Here is a 19122-nt window from a genome sequence, read left to right on the forward strand (position 1 = left end):
AGTCTGAAGAATAATTTATGGACTAGTATCGGACATATGGACGTGATCTGGACTGGCCTGGGATGTTTTCTCAATATACAATTGCTCTTTGATATAAAGCTCTCTCTTACACACATTGGTGTCACTGGATCTGTTTCTCTAGCCAACCCGGTCTAATGTAAAGGTTTGCTACAAAATCATAGAAACCTTTATTAAATAAAAATGTAAAAATATGAAGCTGTTTCTCAGTATCCTATATCCAGGTCTACATACTCCAGAAGGTGTTTCTATCTCTCTAAACCTTCCCTGAAGAATTCTGTGCTCTTGGATTTCCATCACGTAAAAATGACAGTTTGAGGAACTTAAAGTGTGCTCATTTTAAATTCTTTCCAAACACTGAATTCAGAAAGAAAACACTAGTGAGAGAGAATAAGGAATATACGAAGGCCCACAAGTTTGCCCCTGTGTTTTCACGGGTGACCTTCATGGTGCTAGGGACTACCTTCAGATCTTCTACCCGTCTTTCACTCATTTTTGAACACGGAACAAGGTATGGGTCCTGTTTCATTCTTCTGTACATGGAGATCCAGTTCTGCCAGCACCATTTGTTGAAGAGACTATATCTTCCTCGTGTAATGTGTTTTAGCCCTTTATCAGAAATCCGTTTTCTTTAGGTACATGGATTGTTTCTGGGTTCTCTATTCTGTGCCATTGGTTTACATGTCTATCACTGTACCAATATCAAGCTATTTGACCACCTTGGCTATGTAATAGGTTTTGAAATCAGGGCGTGGAGGTCTCCTTCTTTGTTCTTTGTAGTAGTGCTCTGCTCATCCTGGGTTTCTTTCCTTTCCCCATAAAGCTGGTGACTCATTTTTCCATTTCTTTGAAGAATGACTAGAGTTTGGATTGGAATTAAATTATATTGATTGATTGCTCTGGATAGTATTGACATGTTCATAATAAAAAAGTGTAGGTGCTGGTTATAAGTCTGGTGTCAGTCTCCCTAGCCTGTCATTTTTTTTTAATGAATGTGTTTTATCTCTTGGGTTGTAACTAGTTGGCAGCTAGGTCTGGGGTCCAAGCTGCTTGGTACCCCTAGATAGACAGCACATGAATTTACGTGCGTCGATGAAGAGCTGCTCTCGTTAGAGAAGGGGTAATCGTGCAGAGAAAATAATTAGATCTTTTACCAAAGTGAGCATGGAAGAATCTCAGATCACTCACCTTTTCTCTTCACTGAAGGTCACCAAATAGAACTATATGTTCAAAATGATGCAGAATTCAAACAAAATTTTAAGTAGATGAGTAATATCCCGAGTACAGAGCCAGTTGTTTTTTTTAAAAAATAAAATTCAATAAGGATGTAGCTACCAGAGCCTCTGCATAAATTATCTGGAATTTAGCTTCCTGTGTTAGAATCTATAGGGATAAAACTGATGTTCATAGCAAATATGTCACGTTCTGTCCTGCCCGAGTGTCTTTGGAAGTGTCACTAGTGCTCCTCCTGAGTCCCAGAGCTCCAGATCCCAGCTTCTTTCACGAATGAGATCTTGCTAGAGTCTACTGGACCCAACATACAGTGTATGGGCAACTACAGGATTCTCTTTTCAAATATTCTGCAATCATAAATAATCTGAACTTGACTATTTCTTCTGTGGCTGGATGTGACCTAGCTTTACTTTAGTCAAAAAAAAGGCTTTTTTCTAAAATAAATATCCAAGGACTTTCATAATCTTCTACAAAATCTATATTTTGAAAAATCTGTATAGTGGCAAAATTCCCTTTTCCTGCCAGGCATTTGCATATGCAATTATGAGAAAATTGCACTAAGGGCATGATAATATTACAACCCAAAAAGAAAGAAATCTTGCAAAAATAAGCAGCTGTTGTGAGCTGGCTGCAAGCGAGGGCTGGCAGCCTCAGTGTCGCGGGGGCTGGAAGGCATGACTCACGAGTGGCTGGGGCACCACGGATGCTCACTCACGCACCCATTGGGCTCTGGGGACCACTCACACATGCAAAAAGTGCCTCTAATGTATGCTGCCAATTGCAAAGAGTCAAATGTCTTCATAGCACCCTCTCTGGAATTCTAATGTATTAAACACTTCTTTTAATAACCCAAACTCTCTTGCGGGAACAGAGAACAAGTGAGTATGCAAAGTTTGGAAGAGATACCACTGCCACCCTCACGGGAAGCTGCAGAGGGGGCTGAGAGAAGTCAAATTTCAGAGCAGACTCCAGGACAGTGAGCTTGTTTCTTTGTTGGGTGGTGCTTTGCCTGGTGCGGGTGGTGAGGAGCAATTCTACTCTGTCCTCCAGGGTTGATCTGAGTCTGAATCAACCTGACCCCGCGGGGGGGGGGGTTGTTTCTTTTTGCCTGAGTGGGAATGATGGGGTGTAGGGTGCCTGGGCTGTGGGCAGCAGACTGAGGAAATGAGAGGGAATCCACAGGGTGCACTGTGAGACATCGCATAGAGGGGAGAAAGCCATACTGAGTGGCAGTGGAGGTGAGCAGTAATAACAGGTGGAGAGCCAGGTGCACCTGGCTTCTCAGTCTTTGTCAGCACCTGTCGGCAGCCCAATCACCAGAGCAGAGAAGCCTGTGGAGGTGAGTATGTCAGGGGTGGGTAACTGCTCAGATAGTGGCCCCAAAGGTGAAGGGGACTTAGATGCAAGTTAAAAGACTGACAATGCATTCAGATAAGACTTGGGTGTGTGCCGCCAAGGAGGATGGACCAGAGAGGGCAGGGAGACAGCAGTCACCTCAAGCACAGGGAGCTGAAAGGTGGAGCAGTTAAGTGTGAGGACATGAGAGAGAAAGAGCAGGCTTCCTTCCACCTTTCAGAACCTGAGGGGTCGGTCAGGCAGGGTGGTCCCTCATCCCTCGCCGTTCAGGGTACTCCAACAGGCCATCACCTGAGGATCCAGCCAGGCACTCAAGGTATATATTTAAATGTTATCGCAACCAAATGCAAGCAGCACAGTCCTCTGCCAGGACGAATGTCACTGAGGCTATGTCATCACTGCTCCGAATAGCTGCCTTGCTGGGGAGGGGAACCGCCGAGGTCTGAACGTCTTGGCACACACTTCATCGTGCACACACTCTGCCCATTCAGCTTTCTTGCTAAAGCCTCCTTCCTCTCCTGCAGCCACTCAGGCCTCTGTCCTCTTCCTGGCCCCGGCTCCCTCGCCCACCTGCGTGCACTTCTGCACTCGCCTTGTAACCAGTGGCCGACTTTCTTTCCTCGAGCTTGCAGAAGCCAGACTCCAAGATCAAGGTTGAGCTTTTCTCCCAGCCTTCCGAAAGCAGAGAGACGCGGGGTAGTTCATCTTCATGGGAAGTGCGAGAAAAACACCTACAAACGCTGGAGAGGGACTCAAGCCACTCGCACGCACACAAAACGCTTTGTGGGGACACACAAACTTGGTGGCTTTAGGGCCATCCTTTGCACATCAGCAATTCAGCCAGAGAAGTACCGCCCACATAGCATTGCTAACCATTTGCCATGCCCACTCACACTAATTCCAGGGGCTCCCACCTCGCTGCCCTGTTTTATGAGGGCAAGTCTGTAGTACCCTCACTCAGAAAGCAACATCATGGGTGCAGCCTTACTCAGCTTCCAGTGCCCAGAAGCTTCAACAAAGCCCAAAGGAATCGCCATGGAATGCTATTGTTAGTTGCTCCAACTCATCCATAGCAGAAAGCAACATAGCCCAGCCCTGTACCGACGCATTCAAATCACAACATTACATAGACATACATTCATTCATCCATACACACAAATCCCCATCATCACGGAACCAAGGCGAAGGCAGCAGATCTACGAAATTACTAAAACGCAAGTAACCCGCAAAGTAGGTAACCGGACTCTAATGTAACTGAAAGCTAATTTTATTATTTTAGGTGTTTCTATTTTAAACACAGTGCATTTCCATGCAAAATAGCACGTGTCCTTTTACATTTGCTGAGTGTGACTTGCTCTCCACCACCTCTGCATTTTTCCAGGTATCCCCTCTATCATTCAATAGCTACCTACTGAGACAGACAGCAGATATGGAAAACTTCACTGAAGTTGGCATTGGGGCATGGGAATCAAGTCCTTATCTTCAACTCTTCCTGCCTGGGTGACCTTGAGAAAAGTCCCTTCGCTGGTGCACATCTCGATTTCCTCATCTGCAGAGCAGTGATAAGAACTCAGCATTGCTGCCACACAGACAAGAGGACCAAGGAGGGAGCAGGGGAAGAGGGCAGTGAATCTTACTGGGCACCTCTCTTCACATCACGCATTTTAAGGACATGATTTTCTTTCGCAGAACCTCTGGGCAACCCAATCAAGCAAGAGCTGAAAGGATGGCACTTCGAAGCCGATCCAAAAGTGCCTCGGAAGACAGGCCTGCCTGGAGAGCTGCTTCCAAAAGCCGTGGCCTTGAAAATCCCACAGAGCAGTTCCCGTCTGCGCCCAGTTAGAATCCATTCTACAACAGCAACAATAGCCTGTTCATCAGATTCTCCCCCACAATCCTGAGACGTAGATTCCCCTCTGTCTTGGTCAATCGGATGTGGAAACAGACTCAACAAGAAAGTAACTCCGGGCCCCGGCAGGTGATGAGTGGGAGCGCTTGGATTCACACATTTCTGTTTGGTGCCAACGCTTTCTCTTCCTCCAGCCTGAGCCTCTGCCACGGGAGAACTAAGCAGGTGTAAGAAAAGACACAAAGTGCCTGCTACGTCAGCATGCTATTGCACGTGCACGTCTTTGCCTACAGTGTGACAGCTTCTGTACCCTCTCTTCACGGAGCAGGGCACAGGCACCAAGCAGCCACCCAGGCACCCCTCGGGGCCACTGCAGATTCCGTCCCAGCCACCACAATAAAGCAAACACTGCAATAAAGCAAGTCACCAGCAGTTTTCGGTTTCCCGCTGCGTATCAAAACTATGCTTTACTTGACACTTCATCTATTAAGTATGTGGTAGAAACACGAAAAAGCTTGAAATAGTGTGGGAATGACCCAAAAGTGTCACAAAGACATGGAGTGAGCACATTAGGGGAAAAACGTGGTGAGACATTGGTTTGATGCACGGTTGCCACAAACCTTCTACTTGTTAAGAGAAAATAGATGCACGGTATGTGCTGCACACACGGAAGCCAGCTGGCCTGTGCCTGCCAAGGCTGCCCAGCCTCTCCGAGGCAGCAGTGGGATCAGAACCCAGGTCTCCTGACTCCTAGCCTGGATGCTTTCCACTGAGCCGTGCTGCCTCACTCTCTTGGGGAAAGGCTCCTGATATTCGTGGCAGAGAAAAAGCACGATGCTTATTATTCAGGCCAGCTGTTACAGTTCTATTTTAAGGCAGGCACTTTGAAAATCATGGAAGGTACGTATCAAGTGTATCATCAAATATCCCATATTAATTGACCCTTTTGAGAACTCCCATGTGAGCTGCATGTGCTGCCAGCTTCCGGTTAAGCAAGCAACTCAAGAGCTGACTACGCCATCTTCCAACACATATTTTGTAAGCTCATTCAGATCGCAGCACAAAATACAACCCGAACCCAATTTTCAACAGAAATCAGAAGCAGCTACTTCTCTGGCTCTTCCTGGTTCTGCCCATCAAATGCCAAGGAAAGGCAGAATATAAGCTTGTGGCTGGCCTTAATATCACACAGGGTCTATGTAAGCAGGGAGGGCGAAAGTGGGACATAAAGATATCTAAGCAGCAGCTAATAATAGGGGCCTGTGCATTTACAGGAGGAATGGTTATAAAACAGGGGGGAAGTGTCCCATTTCAAAGCATGCCATTTATAACAATGGTGTCCCTGCATCTCAGGGACATGTAGGCATTCTGACAGCTCCAGAGTGGAGCATGCAACCCCGTGTCAGCTGTTACAGGACACAGTCATAAAGGCAAGGAAGGGCCAGCTACATCGCTCTCCATTTCACTCATTAACTTTCCTTGGTTTCTCTGCTTTTACTTCCTTGTGTGTCAAAGGTCTGCTCCCCTTCCCGCTGTGATACATGTGTATAAAGCCACCCAGCTGATAAACTCAATATCCCAAACCAGAAGTACAACGCAATGTCAGATTAGTAAGAGGTGCCCACACTAACAATCTCCACAAAGCCTGTCAGAAGCATTTCTCCACGGGAACAGCTCAGGAGAGCAATGCAGGAGGAAACCACACTGCTGCTAACAATACCAAAATGAACTCTTTGCTGTGCACTGGCTGATGTGCACGTAGCCTTGCTGATGGGAACTCGGTTCACTTTAAATGTCACTGGTCGCATTTCTCGGCTTTAAATCCACTCCCATCAAGTCCATTCTGACTCATCGTGAGTCTGTGTGGCGCCCTAGTGGTACAGTGGTTAAGGGCTTGGATGCTAACCAAAAGATCAATAGTTCAAACCCAGCAGCTACTCAGGACAGATGTATCACTGCTTCTGTAAAGATTACGGTCTTGAAAACCTGATGGGACCATAGAGGTGGCGTAGTGGTTACACACGGGGGCTGAAATCCGCAATGCCAGCACTTTGAAAGCACCACACAGTCTGTGGGAGCAAGAGGGACTTCCTACTCCTGTAAAGAGTTACTAGTTTTAGAAGCCCACAGAGGTGGATCTACCCTGGCACAGAGGAACACTATGAGCCAGCATCAACGCGATGCCAATGCGTTCCCTTTGGAGTGATCTTGACAGAAGCCAGCTGTCACAGCTTTCTCTTGCAGGGCAGGCCTCCACGTGCTGACCTTTTCGGTAATGGCAAGTGCTTAGCCACCGTGTAACCAGGGCTGCCGCATCTCGGTGTGAATAGCTCCATATCCTTGAGTGACTCTCAAACTGTGAAGCTGCTCTTTAGAAACCATCCTTCTACGTATTCATGTATGTTTTTATAAACACTGGATATATTTACTTACACTTGGCTCACTTTCAATGTGAATCTCTTCTCCAAAATTCAAGACAATTCAAGAGTCATTAAACTAATAAATAAGCACAATGTTATAGAACCAGAAGATGGAGTCCGTGTTGACCCCTGAAAACACAATACAATGTGCCAAAAGCTTATTTAAGAAAAACAAGGAAGTGTAGAAAGGCCAAGCTAAACTCATAGGAATTTGACAAAGAAATTAGGGCTTCATTCTCAAGCAAGTCAACTCTCTATGCTTGGCTCCAGCAGCAGCTCCTTGTTAGTAAAAATTGTTGACCATCTTTCGGGCTCAGAGAGGCTCCTGTGTATCACAGCCGAATAAGCAGATACATGAAAGTGTTCTTAGGACAGCCTCATAAAATTAGCCAACATTTATTTTGCATTCGTATGTGCCAGCCACAGAGCTAATTCATGTATTTAGTCCACAAAACAACCCTTCAAATCTGCTCCTGGAGAGCTAACAGCCTCGACACCCTACCGGGCAGTTCTAAGGCAGCATCAAGGAGCACTATGAGTTGAAATCGACTAGACGGCGCCGAACAGCCCAGCCACCTATGATATTGGCTCTTTTCTAATCCCTATTCTGAAAATCAGGAAGCTGAGAGAGGCTGGTTCGGCCACTCTGTGAAGTCTGCATCTGATAAGGGGTGGAATTACTGATTCTTAGTATAAGCACGGAAATGAAGAAGTCTATGTGTACATGTACATGAGTGTATGCATAAATGACAGTGTTAGGTACGTCTCCTAAACTGTTTCAAAGACAGTAAGCAGAAAGTTCCCAATTGTAATCAGTCATCCCTGGTGGTGCAGTGGCTGCTCATGGAGTGGCTAACTGCAACGTCAGCCGATTGAAGCACCAGCTAGTTCCAGGGGAGAGAGCTGAGCCTTTCTACTCCCACTAAAGGGTTATGGTCTCAGAAGCGCACAGCACAGTTTTACCCTGTCCTATGAGGTTGCTATGAGCTAGAATTGACTTGTTGGCAGTGAGCTGAGTATTATAAATGAAGGAGGCAAGTGATATAGTGGATTATCCACTGGGCTGCTGACCACAGTCAACAGTTCAAAGCCATTAGCCGCTCAAAAGAAGAAAAAATGAGGATTTCTATTCCTGTAAAGATTTAGTCTCAGAAATTCACATGGACAGCTCTGTGTCTTACAGGGTTGTTATGAGGCAAAATCCACTCATGACAATGAGTTTAGTTTGGGATTTATTATATATGAGTATCTGTATCACTTTCTAATAAAAATGAATAAGCAAAAATTAAATTAAGTTGCAAAACAGAGCAAGGTGCATGATGGTTTGCTTGGACTTCAAAGTATGGTGCCAGACCCAGGAGAGCAGTCAGGGAAGATTTGACTGAAGAGGGTGTTCTTGAATCCAACCTTTGTGCTGACCATGTGAACGAAGTTTCATGCAAAGAAAGGGACAAATGTAACAGCACAGGGACATCTAACAGCACAGTCCATTCAAGAAGCCACAGACGGTCAGCATCATTGAGTGACAGGGATCTATGAGAGATGAAGCAGGATCCGATCACGTGTCCTAACTTGGTGAGGAAATTGAATCTGATCCTATCGCCCACTGGGAATTAGTAAGCATTAAAAGGAAGTTGCCCACTTGCCTCAGTGCCTTACATCGAACTAGTGATTCTAGTCACTCACTATAACACTGATATTTGCGAGCATGTCTTGTGGCCACCTCAAAACTATATGCTGAATCAGATGAGAGAAAAAACAGCATATGTGATTACAGGTGGGAAAGATCCAGGAGAGCCGGCCAAAGTGATGAAACAGAAAATTGTGGAGAGAAAAGCTGAAGAAGGAATGAGACTTTGCTGGAGTGCTGGGAGGGGGCATGGCTTTGAAACTACATCCACCCAGCAGAGAAGGCAGCCTCTCCTGCACAGATGTCAGAAGGTGGGAGCTTGAGAAAGCTTTCCCTCTGGTTTTGCGTGTTCTCCGTGGAACAGCAAAGTCATCAGCTGAGAAGTGTGGAGGCTCGAGGACAGAGGAAGAGGTACCCGACAGATATCTAGAGGAGTCCAGAGTTGACCCTCTCATCCTTAGGACCGCTTTATGGTCTTCAAATGTTATTGAGGATCCCTGATGGCAACCCTTTGTTTATGCAGGTCGAATTTAACAATATTCACCATATTCACGTTTACAGTGGAGAAACCTTTAAAACATGGTCATGCACATTCCAGTGAGATCACAACAGTGACATGAGCAGCAGCATGCAGCCTTTGGGAAAGTCCATTGTACAGTGTGGGGAATGAGACTACAAAGGACAAATGCCACCTCAATGATAGTATTATAAAAAGAACTTTGACCTGGTAGGCCCACTAAAACCATCTCATTGACCCCAGGAGGCCCTGGACCATATAAAAGATGTTCTTCCCCTCTCTCCATACCCACAAACACATCCCAACATCTTCTCCTTTCCATCTTCTCCAGCTCAGTCAGTGACGGTGCCACTATTCCAGTGTCTGTGGCTCTAAGTCCATGAGGGAGTTTCACCCCGGTCCTTCTTCCCATACCTCCCATCAGATCCCATCTATCGACTCCTGTCAGAAGCAGCTCAAAAGTAATGGGTTTAGGTCTTTGGGAGCACCCCTTCTAAACATATCCATTGTCCGAGAATTTCTCACCGTCTACCGGCAGTCACCGGTTACATCATCTCTTGCCTAACTGACTGCATTTGAGCCTTCCTACTTCTTGTAGCCTTGTAGTTTATAAAGTAGCCTGGGGGACCCTGTTGGAATGGTAAGCCAGGTCACATCAGTCCTTCATTCAAACCTTCCACTAGCCTCCCATTTCATTGAAGAGGGAAAGTCAACACCCTTATAATGCCCCCCCACCAAAAAAAGTCCTAATAAGCTGCTTCCCAGGTTCCTTCTGACTCCATGCTACCAGTCTCTCCTGCATTCACTCCTCTTCTGCCCAATTTACTGCTCCTCTAGTATACTCAGCATTGGTATTCCTTCTGCCTAGGATACTCTTCTCCCAGACACCCACGTCTCCTTGTTCCCTCATTCTCTTCTGCTCTCTGCAAAAGCGCCCCCTCTTCAAAGATGCCTTCCTGGACCACTCTCTGGAGAGGGGTGCGGACATTTCTCTTTAGTACCTTTCAAATCCTGCTTCAAGTCACTCCATAGCACATCAGACTATGTATACAATCATTGTCTTTATTATCTCTCCCCACCAGAATTAAACCTGAAGAAGGCAGAGGCTTTGGTGATTTAATACTCCATCCAATGTTTGAAGATAGTATGTCATAACATATAGTAGGAGTTAAATATCTGTTGAATGGATCCTTGAAGCCTGACAATCAAATATCATGTGTACTGATTATCAACTTATTAAATGTACTATTTCCATCTTTGGACATTATATAAATTAAAAATAATAAACCTAAACTTATCCATGGCAGATATATAAGCACATGATAACTCTTTAACTGATAAAGGGGGCATAACCCGTAACTCACACCCTTCCACGATGTTCCCCACCCCACATACCCCAGTTCTACAATTACAAGCAGACCCTTCCAGAACCATTCGCATGCTTTACACCTGCCTAGAATATTGTTTTGAAAGAAAAATATGCTTGGTTAACATAGGCCTATTATCCCATTGCCATGGCCAATTTCATGACCTACAGGGCAGAGCAGAAATACCCCACAGGGTTTCCAAGGCTGCCATCTTTACAGAAGCAGGTTGCTACATCTCGCTCCCATGAAGCAGCTCCTGGGTTCAAACCGCTGACCTTCCATTTAACAGCTGAGCATTTCACCACCAGGGTTGCTTGCCTAACACAGCCAAACAACAAAATTCTCTACTCTGACTGACGATCTGGATTGTGCTTAACCTTGTTCTTAATAATAGAAACAGTGTGTTAAATGTGTATGTGGCACACCTCCATGATAGGATCGCTGAAGACAAATGGGTGCATAAGCAAATGTGGTGAAGAAAGCTGATGGTGCCCGGCTATCAAAAGAGATAGTGTCTGGGGTCTTAAAGGCTTGAAGGTGAACAAGCGGCCATCTAGCTCAGAAGCAAAAAAGCCCACATGGAAGAAGCACACCGGCCAGTGCGATCACGAGGTGCCAAGGGACCAGGTATAAGGAAGGCATCATGCAAAAAAAACAACAACGATATAAGTGTGTGTATATGTATATGTATACCATATTAAATGAAGGGGGAAGTGCAGAGTGGAGACCCAAGGCCCAAGTGTCGGCCAATGGAGAGCCCCTCATAGAGGCGTTTAGGAGAGGAGATGGGTTAATTAGGGTGCGAGGTAGTACCGATGGGGAACACAGCTTTCCCCCAGATCCTGGATGCTTCCTCCCCCCAACTACCATGATCCGAATTCTACCTTGCACGCCTGGATAGGACAGAGGCTGTACACTGGTGCATATGAGGGCTGGAGGTACAGGGAATCCAGGGTGGATGATACCTTCAGGACCAAGGGTGTGAGGGACGATGCTGGGAGAGTGGAGGGTGAGTGGGTTGGAAGGGGGGAACTGATTGCAAGGATCCACATGTGACCTCTTCCCTGGGAGAGGGACAGCAGAGAAGGGGGGAAGGGAGATTCCGGATAGGGCAAGATATGACAAAATAACGAGGTATAAATTACCAAGGGCACATGAGGGAGCGGGGAAAGGGGAAGGAGGGGAAAAAAAAAAGAGGACCTGATGCAAGGGGCTTAAGTGGAGAGCAAATGCTTTGAGAATGATTGGGGCAGGGAATGTATGGATGTGCTTTATACAATTGATGTATGTATATGTATGGATGGTGATAAGAGTTGTATGGGTCCCTAATAAAATGTAAAAAAAGAAAAGAGGAGAAAAAAATGATTAGGGCAGGGACTGTACAGATGTGCTTTATACAATTGATGTATGTATATGTATGAACTGTGATAAGAATTGTATGAGCCCCTAATAAATTGTTAAAATTAAAAATAATAATAATAAATCAACATGAAAAAAATGTGTAAATGTGGTTCAAGTTTAGTCCTTTCACTACTATACATAAAAGCAAATTGAATCTATGTGAGGCTTTAGAATAATACTCTTTTAAAGGGCTAAAAAGCTCTATCACTGGACATGTGCTAATTTTTTAACTGGTAAAGATGATCCTCTTACCCAGATGCCAAGACTAAAAAGAGGCTGATATCTACAGTCTACAAGAAGAATCAGGATCCTTATAAATTTTATTTATGAAACATAATCAAGTACCTTAAGATACAAGCTTATAACTGAGCAGTCAGTGTACGTGGAGAAGTGTATCTTACTCTTTCAATGTAAAAAACAAGGCAGGGGGTTAACGAATAGAGAGAGAGAACAGAAGAATATTCCACTCCTGCTTGAAGATGAGACCACTACCTGTCAAGTCTCTCCTGAGTCTGGAGGCCGAACAGGACAGGGATTAAACAAACTGGCTGCCGTGGAGTCCTTTCTGACTCGAAGTCTTTATGGAAGCAACCTGCCACATCCTTCTCCCAGGGAGCCCCTGGTGGGTTCAAACTGCAGCCTTCGGATGAACGGCACAGTGCCTGGCCACTGTGTCACCGGGTTTCCTTCCCTTGACGACAAATGCTCTCCATAAGAGGGGAAAAAAGGAGCCCTGGTGACATAGTGGGTTACACATTGCCCTGGTAACCACAAGATATGCAGTTCAAGACCACCAGGTGTTATGTAGGTAAGAGATGTGGTTTTCTACTCCCATAAAGATTCACGGTCTCAGAAACCTACATGAGCAGATCTTTCCTGTTCTACTGGGTTACTACGAGTCAGTAGCAGTGAGTTTGGATTGGTTCTGGAGTTTTCCTTAAAAAAGGAAAAGGAAACAAGCAATAAGCAAAATATCAAAAAAGAACCTCCCCCTTGTCAGTGTCTGCTCATAATGGTCTCAAAATACCACAGAACTCTGCAGCCAGCGTGTCCCACTATTGCCTGCCCTATGGACTTGCGTGCTGTGTGAAGATTGTCTATATCAAGTTAAAAGCATCAACAGAACCCAAGTCAGGAGGGCAGAAGGGTTCCTAGGGCAGAAAGCCAGAAGGGCCAATCAATACATCTCTAGTGTCAGAAGAGCAAACCCAACTGGAAGTTTCCTGGGCCTCAGTGGGTCCTGGGAACTCCAGTGTGTGGTGTGAATGGAGCCGGTGAGGCAGGAGTCCCACAACCAGAGACTTTCACTAGAAAGACTCATGTGTACTTGGAGAAAGAGGGATGTCAGCCCCAACGAACTTGTAGCCCTTTGCAACTGTTTTACAGTTTGTAACCTATTACTTTTAAAGGGACAATAGCGGAGGGAAAGTGTTTTAATTTTGCTAATAAGTTATTACTTGCTAGGCACAACAGGCATGCTAAATATGTCAGCTTGTTTCATGAAACCATTTCACAAGTCTCCTTCAATCACAGTATGTACAGTGACAAGCACTCATTTGGCCGGCAGCACTCAGCTATTGCAAAGTGGCTAAGAGCCAGTCAAACTTCGACATCCCTATCTTCTGGTAGCATCCTTCCAAAACCCACTTTCAGGAGTCACCTTTCCTCAAGGGTCACTGACTGTGGAAGCTGCACTGAACTTGGAATCCAAGAGCTCCAGGTTAAGTGGCGTTGAGAACTCCACAGCCTAAGGAAGGCCATTTAGCTGTCATATTTACCTCATTATGATCTGGTAGTTTCTCTAAGTGCACCGTGTGCTAACTCCTTGACTGTGGGGATCACGTCTCCGCTGTAGTGCCCCTAGCACAGGGCAGAGCTCTCATAACACTGTACGGGTTCAATGTTCAGTAACAATGCTTTTGAAAACCATCCCTCATCATTGAGACGATTCAATAACATCTCCTACGGTCTGAGGGAAGACAAGCATAACACACTTGAAAAGACTTTCAGCCACTTTGAACACCCAAATAACATTTCGAGGCTTAAAAATGGGAAGCCCCCAGTCATCTGGAAATTTTGATTACTTTGAGCAATTTATGCCCAAGGGCCTCAGGAAGCCAGGGCTTCAGGAAATGCACACCGCACATTCCTCCTCCCTGGTGGACCAGGGCACCTTGGCCCACACTGTCTCCTGGGGCCATAAGCCAGGGTGCCAACTGGAGAGCTGGAGGGCTGGAGGGCCGCCCTGAGGAAGGAGCCCTGCTCAGGACAGCAGCTTGTCAGGCAATGCAAGTGCCTAGAGCTGGGGAAACTCTGAAGGGTCCACCCGTCAGTGGACAGTTGACCTTTTAAACATGAATGGCTCTCACTACCTACAAGCCTGTCCTCTTTTGGTGACTGCCACCCATAAGGCTGAAGGCAGAGGGACAAAGAATGTTCGCAGATTATGAGTTAAGGGGGGCGCCGGGGGTAACCCCACCTTCATGAACCAGAGTTGAGGGCGGGTACTCTAACTCTAAATGCATCATTTTTCACCATCATATAAAGCCAGCTCCTTCTTAAAAGGCGCTGTCCTAAAAAAAAGTGTCACGGAGAGCACTCTTTCCTCTCGTTTTTCAACGTTCAACGTGATTCGGGTTTGTTGTTTGTTTTGCTTTACATTGTGAAACAGAAAAACCGAATCGCGTTTAACAAGCTTCTGCACAAAACTTTCCGACAGCAGCAACAACCAATCCCACTGAAATGTTGCCATCAAGCCGGCTGGAGGGTGCACGGACAGGTCCCCGCGTACACCCCTGCAGCCCCTGGGGTGCAGCGGCAGTCACCCGCCAGCCTCAAGCCACAAAGGCCAGGAGTGCACCTCGCCAGCCACCGGAACCCTGAGCCCCAATGAAGGCAAGGGGGGCCGAGCTGCACTTCTGGCTTCCTGTGCTCACTGGGAGGCTGGGTCGCTCCTTCTCACAGGGTCCACAACACCAACAGCTCCCTGCCAGCAGGCGACCAGCTCCGGGGGCCTCCGAGGGCAGCCACTGGGTCCTGCTCCCTTGCCCTGCCCTTTGACCCGGGTCACTCCCCTCGGTATAACGGTACCCGGAACGCCCTCCACTTCCTAGAGTCCTTGGTTGTCGGGGTTCCTCTTTCATAAAAAACATGGGGACCAGACGCAAAGCCAGGAACAGGCGACTGGCAGACCCATCCCAGAGTCTCCGGTCGGCCCCCTTGGTCCTTATTGTAAAAGAGCTGATCAAAGACCCCTGTCGCCGTCCAGACAGCTCCCCCCCCCCCCACCTCTCCAAACAAACGGCTGCAAACGGCGCGCAGGGACCACTTCTTCCCGGGGCTTCACGGCGAGTCTCGGGACGCCAGGCGGGACCATTCCGCCGCCCTGCGGAACCGCCTCCAGCGACCGCGGACCCCGAGCCCTGGGCGGGGCGGCGGCGCCCCGAGCGCACCTGGACGTTTGCATTTACACAAAGAAATTAGCCGGCTCGGCGCGGGGCGCGGGCCGGGCCGGGGCGCCGTACCTGGGACATCTGCGGCCGCAGGTTGATCTCCTTGAGGTTGAGGGCGTGCGGCCGGAGGTTGTTGAGCAGCTGGCACAGCAGGACCCCGTCGCGGAGGGTCTGCGCCAGGTCGAACACCTGCGCCGAGTCCCAGGTGACGCGGTGGTTGGCGGGCAGCACCTTGCAGTGGATGAGCCACTGCGCGCACTGCTTCCACGGCTCCATGCCCGACGGCTCCGGACGCGGCCGAGCCCTGACGGGCGCCGGGGATGCGGCCGCCGCCGCTCTGCCTCCGCGCCCCGCCGCCGCCCGCCCGCCGGCCGGCCCGCCGCGGCCGGCCCCTTCCCGGCGAGGGCTGGAGCGAGCAGGCGCCGCGCCGCCGGGCAGCTCGAGAGCCCCGCGCGGGGCTCGGCTGCGGTCCCGGCCCGAGTCCGCCTCGGCCCGGCCGCCGCAGCAGCAGCAGCCCCGAGTGGCGCGCTCCCGCCCTCCGTGCGCCCCGGCAGGTTCCGCCGCGGCGGCAGCCGCCCACAGGCTTCCGACTCGCGCGCCGGCGCCCGGCCACTGAGCATGCCCAGCGCGCCGGGCCGCGCTCGCCGCCGCCGCGGGGTCCCCGGAGGCGCGGGTGGGCGCGCGCGAGGGGCCACCGGCCGGGGTCCCGGCAGAGGACGGGGCGGGCTGCACGCGAGGTAGGGAGGGGGCGGGGCGGCAACGCCCACCCGGAGCCCGAGAGGTGGGGTGGTTGACAGGACTGGGGCTCCCTGAGATTCCTGCCTGCTGGAGGCTTCCCAGGCTCTGGAGAGGAGAGAGGAGGGTCTCCAGACGTGGAGGGTCCCTCCAAACAGGGAGTGTAGTTTAAAGGGTCTCCACTGACCCTTTGACTTCATGTGCTGGGACTCCCCAGAGGAGTTAAGGCACTTAGACAGTACAGAAGATTCCAGGATCTTCACCCGCCATCAGCCCTTCCTGTTCCATTCCCAGATTCTCTCTCCACAGATAATTCCTTAGCCTGTTCCCACAAGTTAGCTGCTTGTAAAGACATTTTTTGCACTTTAAATGTGGCTTAGGAGACTCCTGCAAGATCCCTTCACCCCCTCCTGTCCACCTCCTCCCTGGCCATTTAGATTCTAGGTGTTTTTCACATGGAAATGGTGTTCTGTCCACATGGGCTTAGCAGAGTATTCGCAGCTGCAAGTCTGGCCCCACAGAAGCCTGTTGGAGAGAAAGTGCCCAGGAGCCCTGGCAGCCAGACTTCACCCATGCCAGGGACTGGAGGGAGACCTGGTTATAGACCAAAGGGCATCATCCCACAGCTACTCCAATCTGATTGTTGGGGGGAAAGATCCCAGAAGTTGGGATAGCCTCATCCTTGTGTTAGCTGAGGCAGCGCATTCCACAAATAAGTCTCTTGGGGACCTCTTTACAAAGCCAAAATGGTGCAAACTGGGGCCTTCAAAGGGGTTCATTAAGTTTGATCCTATGCTGAGAACATGCATTTCCACCCTGGAAGACTGAATCCATCTATATTTTAACAAAATTCCTAGATGACACTCATAGGCCCCTACTCCAGGTGACCCTCTGTATCCAAGAAGAGGATCATGTGAACCCGTAGATTTTTAGTCAACAAACAAGCCTTGAACTATTTATAGGTTCTTTTTTTTAGTCATTGATTTGTTGATTTTTCTTTTGTTGCTTTGTTGTGCTCTGTCTTGTTTTGTACCTATGATTGTCTCACAGATAAGATAGGCAGGATAAACAATCTGGAGGAGAAAACAACAGGGGCGGATGGTTGGAGGAGGAAGATATGGGAGAGGAGGAGGCTGGGGAAAGGAGTTGGGGGTTAAACTCAGAGACAATGAACAATAAGTGAGCTAAAATCTATGGGGAGGAGGGTGTAGGAGGCCTGTTAGGACTTGATTGAGGGCAATGTAACTGAGAGGAATGACTGAAATCCAAATGAAGGCTGAACATGATAGTGGGACAAGAGGAAAGTCAAAGGAAATAGAGGAAAGAACTAGGTAGGAGCAAAGGGCACTTATAGAGGTCTAAATACAGGCATGTACATATGTAAATATATTTATGTATGATGGGGAAATAGATCTATGTACATAATTTATAGGTTCAGTATTAAAGTACTCAAGCACTCCCTCAATGTGAGAACAGTGTGTTCTATTAAACTGGCATTCCATGTGTGGTAGGTATATATTCGTTTGTCAATTTGAGGACTATGTGTGTAAGGGTGGAGTCTAGCTTGTCAATCAGATCATAGCCAATGAGGCCTCTGTGTGGGCTTGACCTTCTCCTAAGAATTCTGGGAAATCTGGTACTTCCTCCTTGGTGCTGACACTCTGGGAGACATAGCTGCTGACTTGACACATGGACCCACCCAGATGCAGAGACCCCTGCCAGCGCTGAGATGTTTCCAGGGGCTTTGTACCACCCACTGGCCTGTGATCTTCAGCATTCGGCATCATTGCGTGTGTCTCGTGAGTCGGAAGAGGGCTTTAGGGATTGGTATCAGATATATGGGCTAGTATCAGACTTGTGGTCTTGATCTGGACTGGGCTAGGATGTTTTCTCAATGTTCAATTGCTCTTGTATATAAACCTCTTCCTTATATAAATATGTGTCAATGGATTTGTTTCTCGAGTCTAGCCAGACTAACACACCATGATGCTCACCTTCCCCACACGATTGCTAAAGACAAAGCAGGTGCATGAGCAAATGTGGTGAAGAAAGCTGATGATGCCCAGCTATCAGATATAGTGTCTGGGGTCTTAAAGGCTTGAAGATAAACAAGCGGCCATCTAGCTCAGAAGCAACAAAGCCCACATGGAAGAGACACACCGGCCTGTGTGATTATGAGGTGTCAATGGGATCAGGTTTCAGGCATCAGGCATCAAAACCCCAGAACAACAAAATCATATCATTGTAAATGAGGGGGAGTGCAGAGTAGAAGCCCAAAGGCCATCTGAAGGCAACTGGACATCCCCTTACTGAAGGGTTGTGGGGAGGAGACAAGCCAGTCAGGGTGCAGTGCAGCAATGATGAAACATACAACTTTCCTCTAGTTCTTTAATGCCTCCTCCCCCCACCACCCACTATCATGACCCCAATTCTACCTTACAAATCCAGCTAGACCAGAACATGTACATGGGTACAGAAAAGAGCTGGAAACACAGGGAATTCAGGACTGATAAACCCCTCAGGACCAATAGTGAGAGTAGCCATAGCATGAGGTTAAGGTGAAGGTGGGGGAGAAAAGGGGAACCGATCACAATGATCTACATATAACCCCTTCCCGGGGAGGTGGACAACAGAAAAGTAGGTGAAGAGAGATATCGGTCAGTGTAAGACATGGAAAAATAATAATTTATAAATTACCAAGGGCTCATAAAGGAGGGAGGGAGGGGGGAAATGAGAAGCTAATATCAAGGGGTCAAGTAGAAAGAAAATGTTTTGAAAATGATGATGGCAACAAATGTACAAATGTGCTTGACCCAACGGATGGATGGATGGATTGTGATAAGGGTTATATGAGCCGCCCCCAATAAAATTATTTTTAAAAAACTAGATTTTTCCATTGTATTGACACGTAAATCACATACCATATACTTCAATAGCTTAGTCATATTAAAAAGGGTGGTGTAATCACCACCGTAATCAATTTTAGATAAGATCGGGTATGTTCAAGGTAGTATGGCCCTGAACGTGCCACAGTCAGTTTTAGAACATTTTCTTCTTGACCTCCACTTGCCCCACCTCTCCTGCCATGACCCTCCAAACCAACCAAACTCACTACGATGGAATGGAGCCATTTTGACCCCCTGG

The 19122-nt window shown here is 47.9% G+C and overlaps 1 protein-coding gene across 1 annotated transcript in view; it reads right to left on the reverse strand.

Moving 5' to 3' along the window:
- VAV3 (vav guanine nucleotide exchange factor 3) overlaps positions 1-15519 on the reverse strand; it is a 405543-nt gene extending 390024 nt beyond the window's left edge. Inside the window, exon 1 of the mRNA XM_075558833.1 lies at positions 15316-15519. Within this exon, the coding sequence (XP_075414948.1) occupies positions 15316-15519 (204 nt within the window). The remainder of the gene's footprint in view (positions 1-15315) is intronic.
- Between the last annotated feature and the right edge of the window lie 3603 nt (positions 15520-19122).

This window comes from Tenrec ecaudatus, chromosome 1 (genome assembly GCF_050624435.1).
Source record: "Tenrec ecaudatus isolate mTenEca1 chromosome 1, mTenEca1.hap1, whole genome shotgun sequence".
NCBI classification, from domain to species: Eukaryota; Metazoa; Chordata; class Mammalia; order Afrosoricida; family Tenrecidae; genus Tenrec; species Tenrec ecaudatus.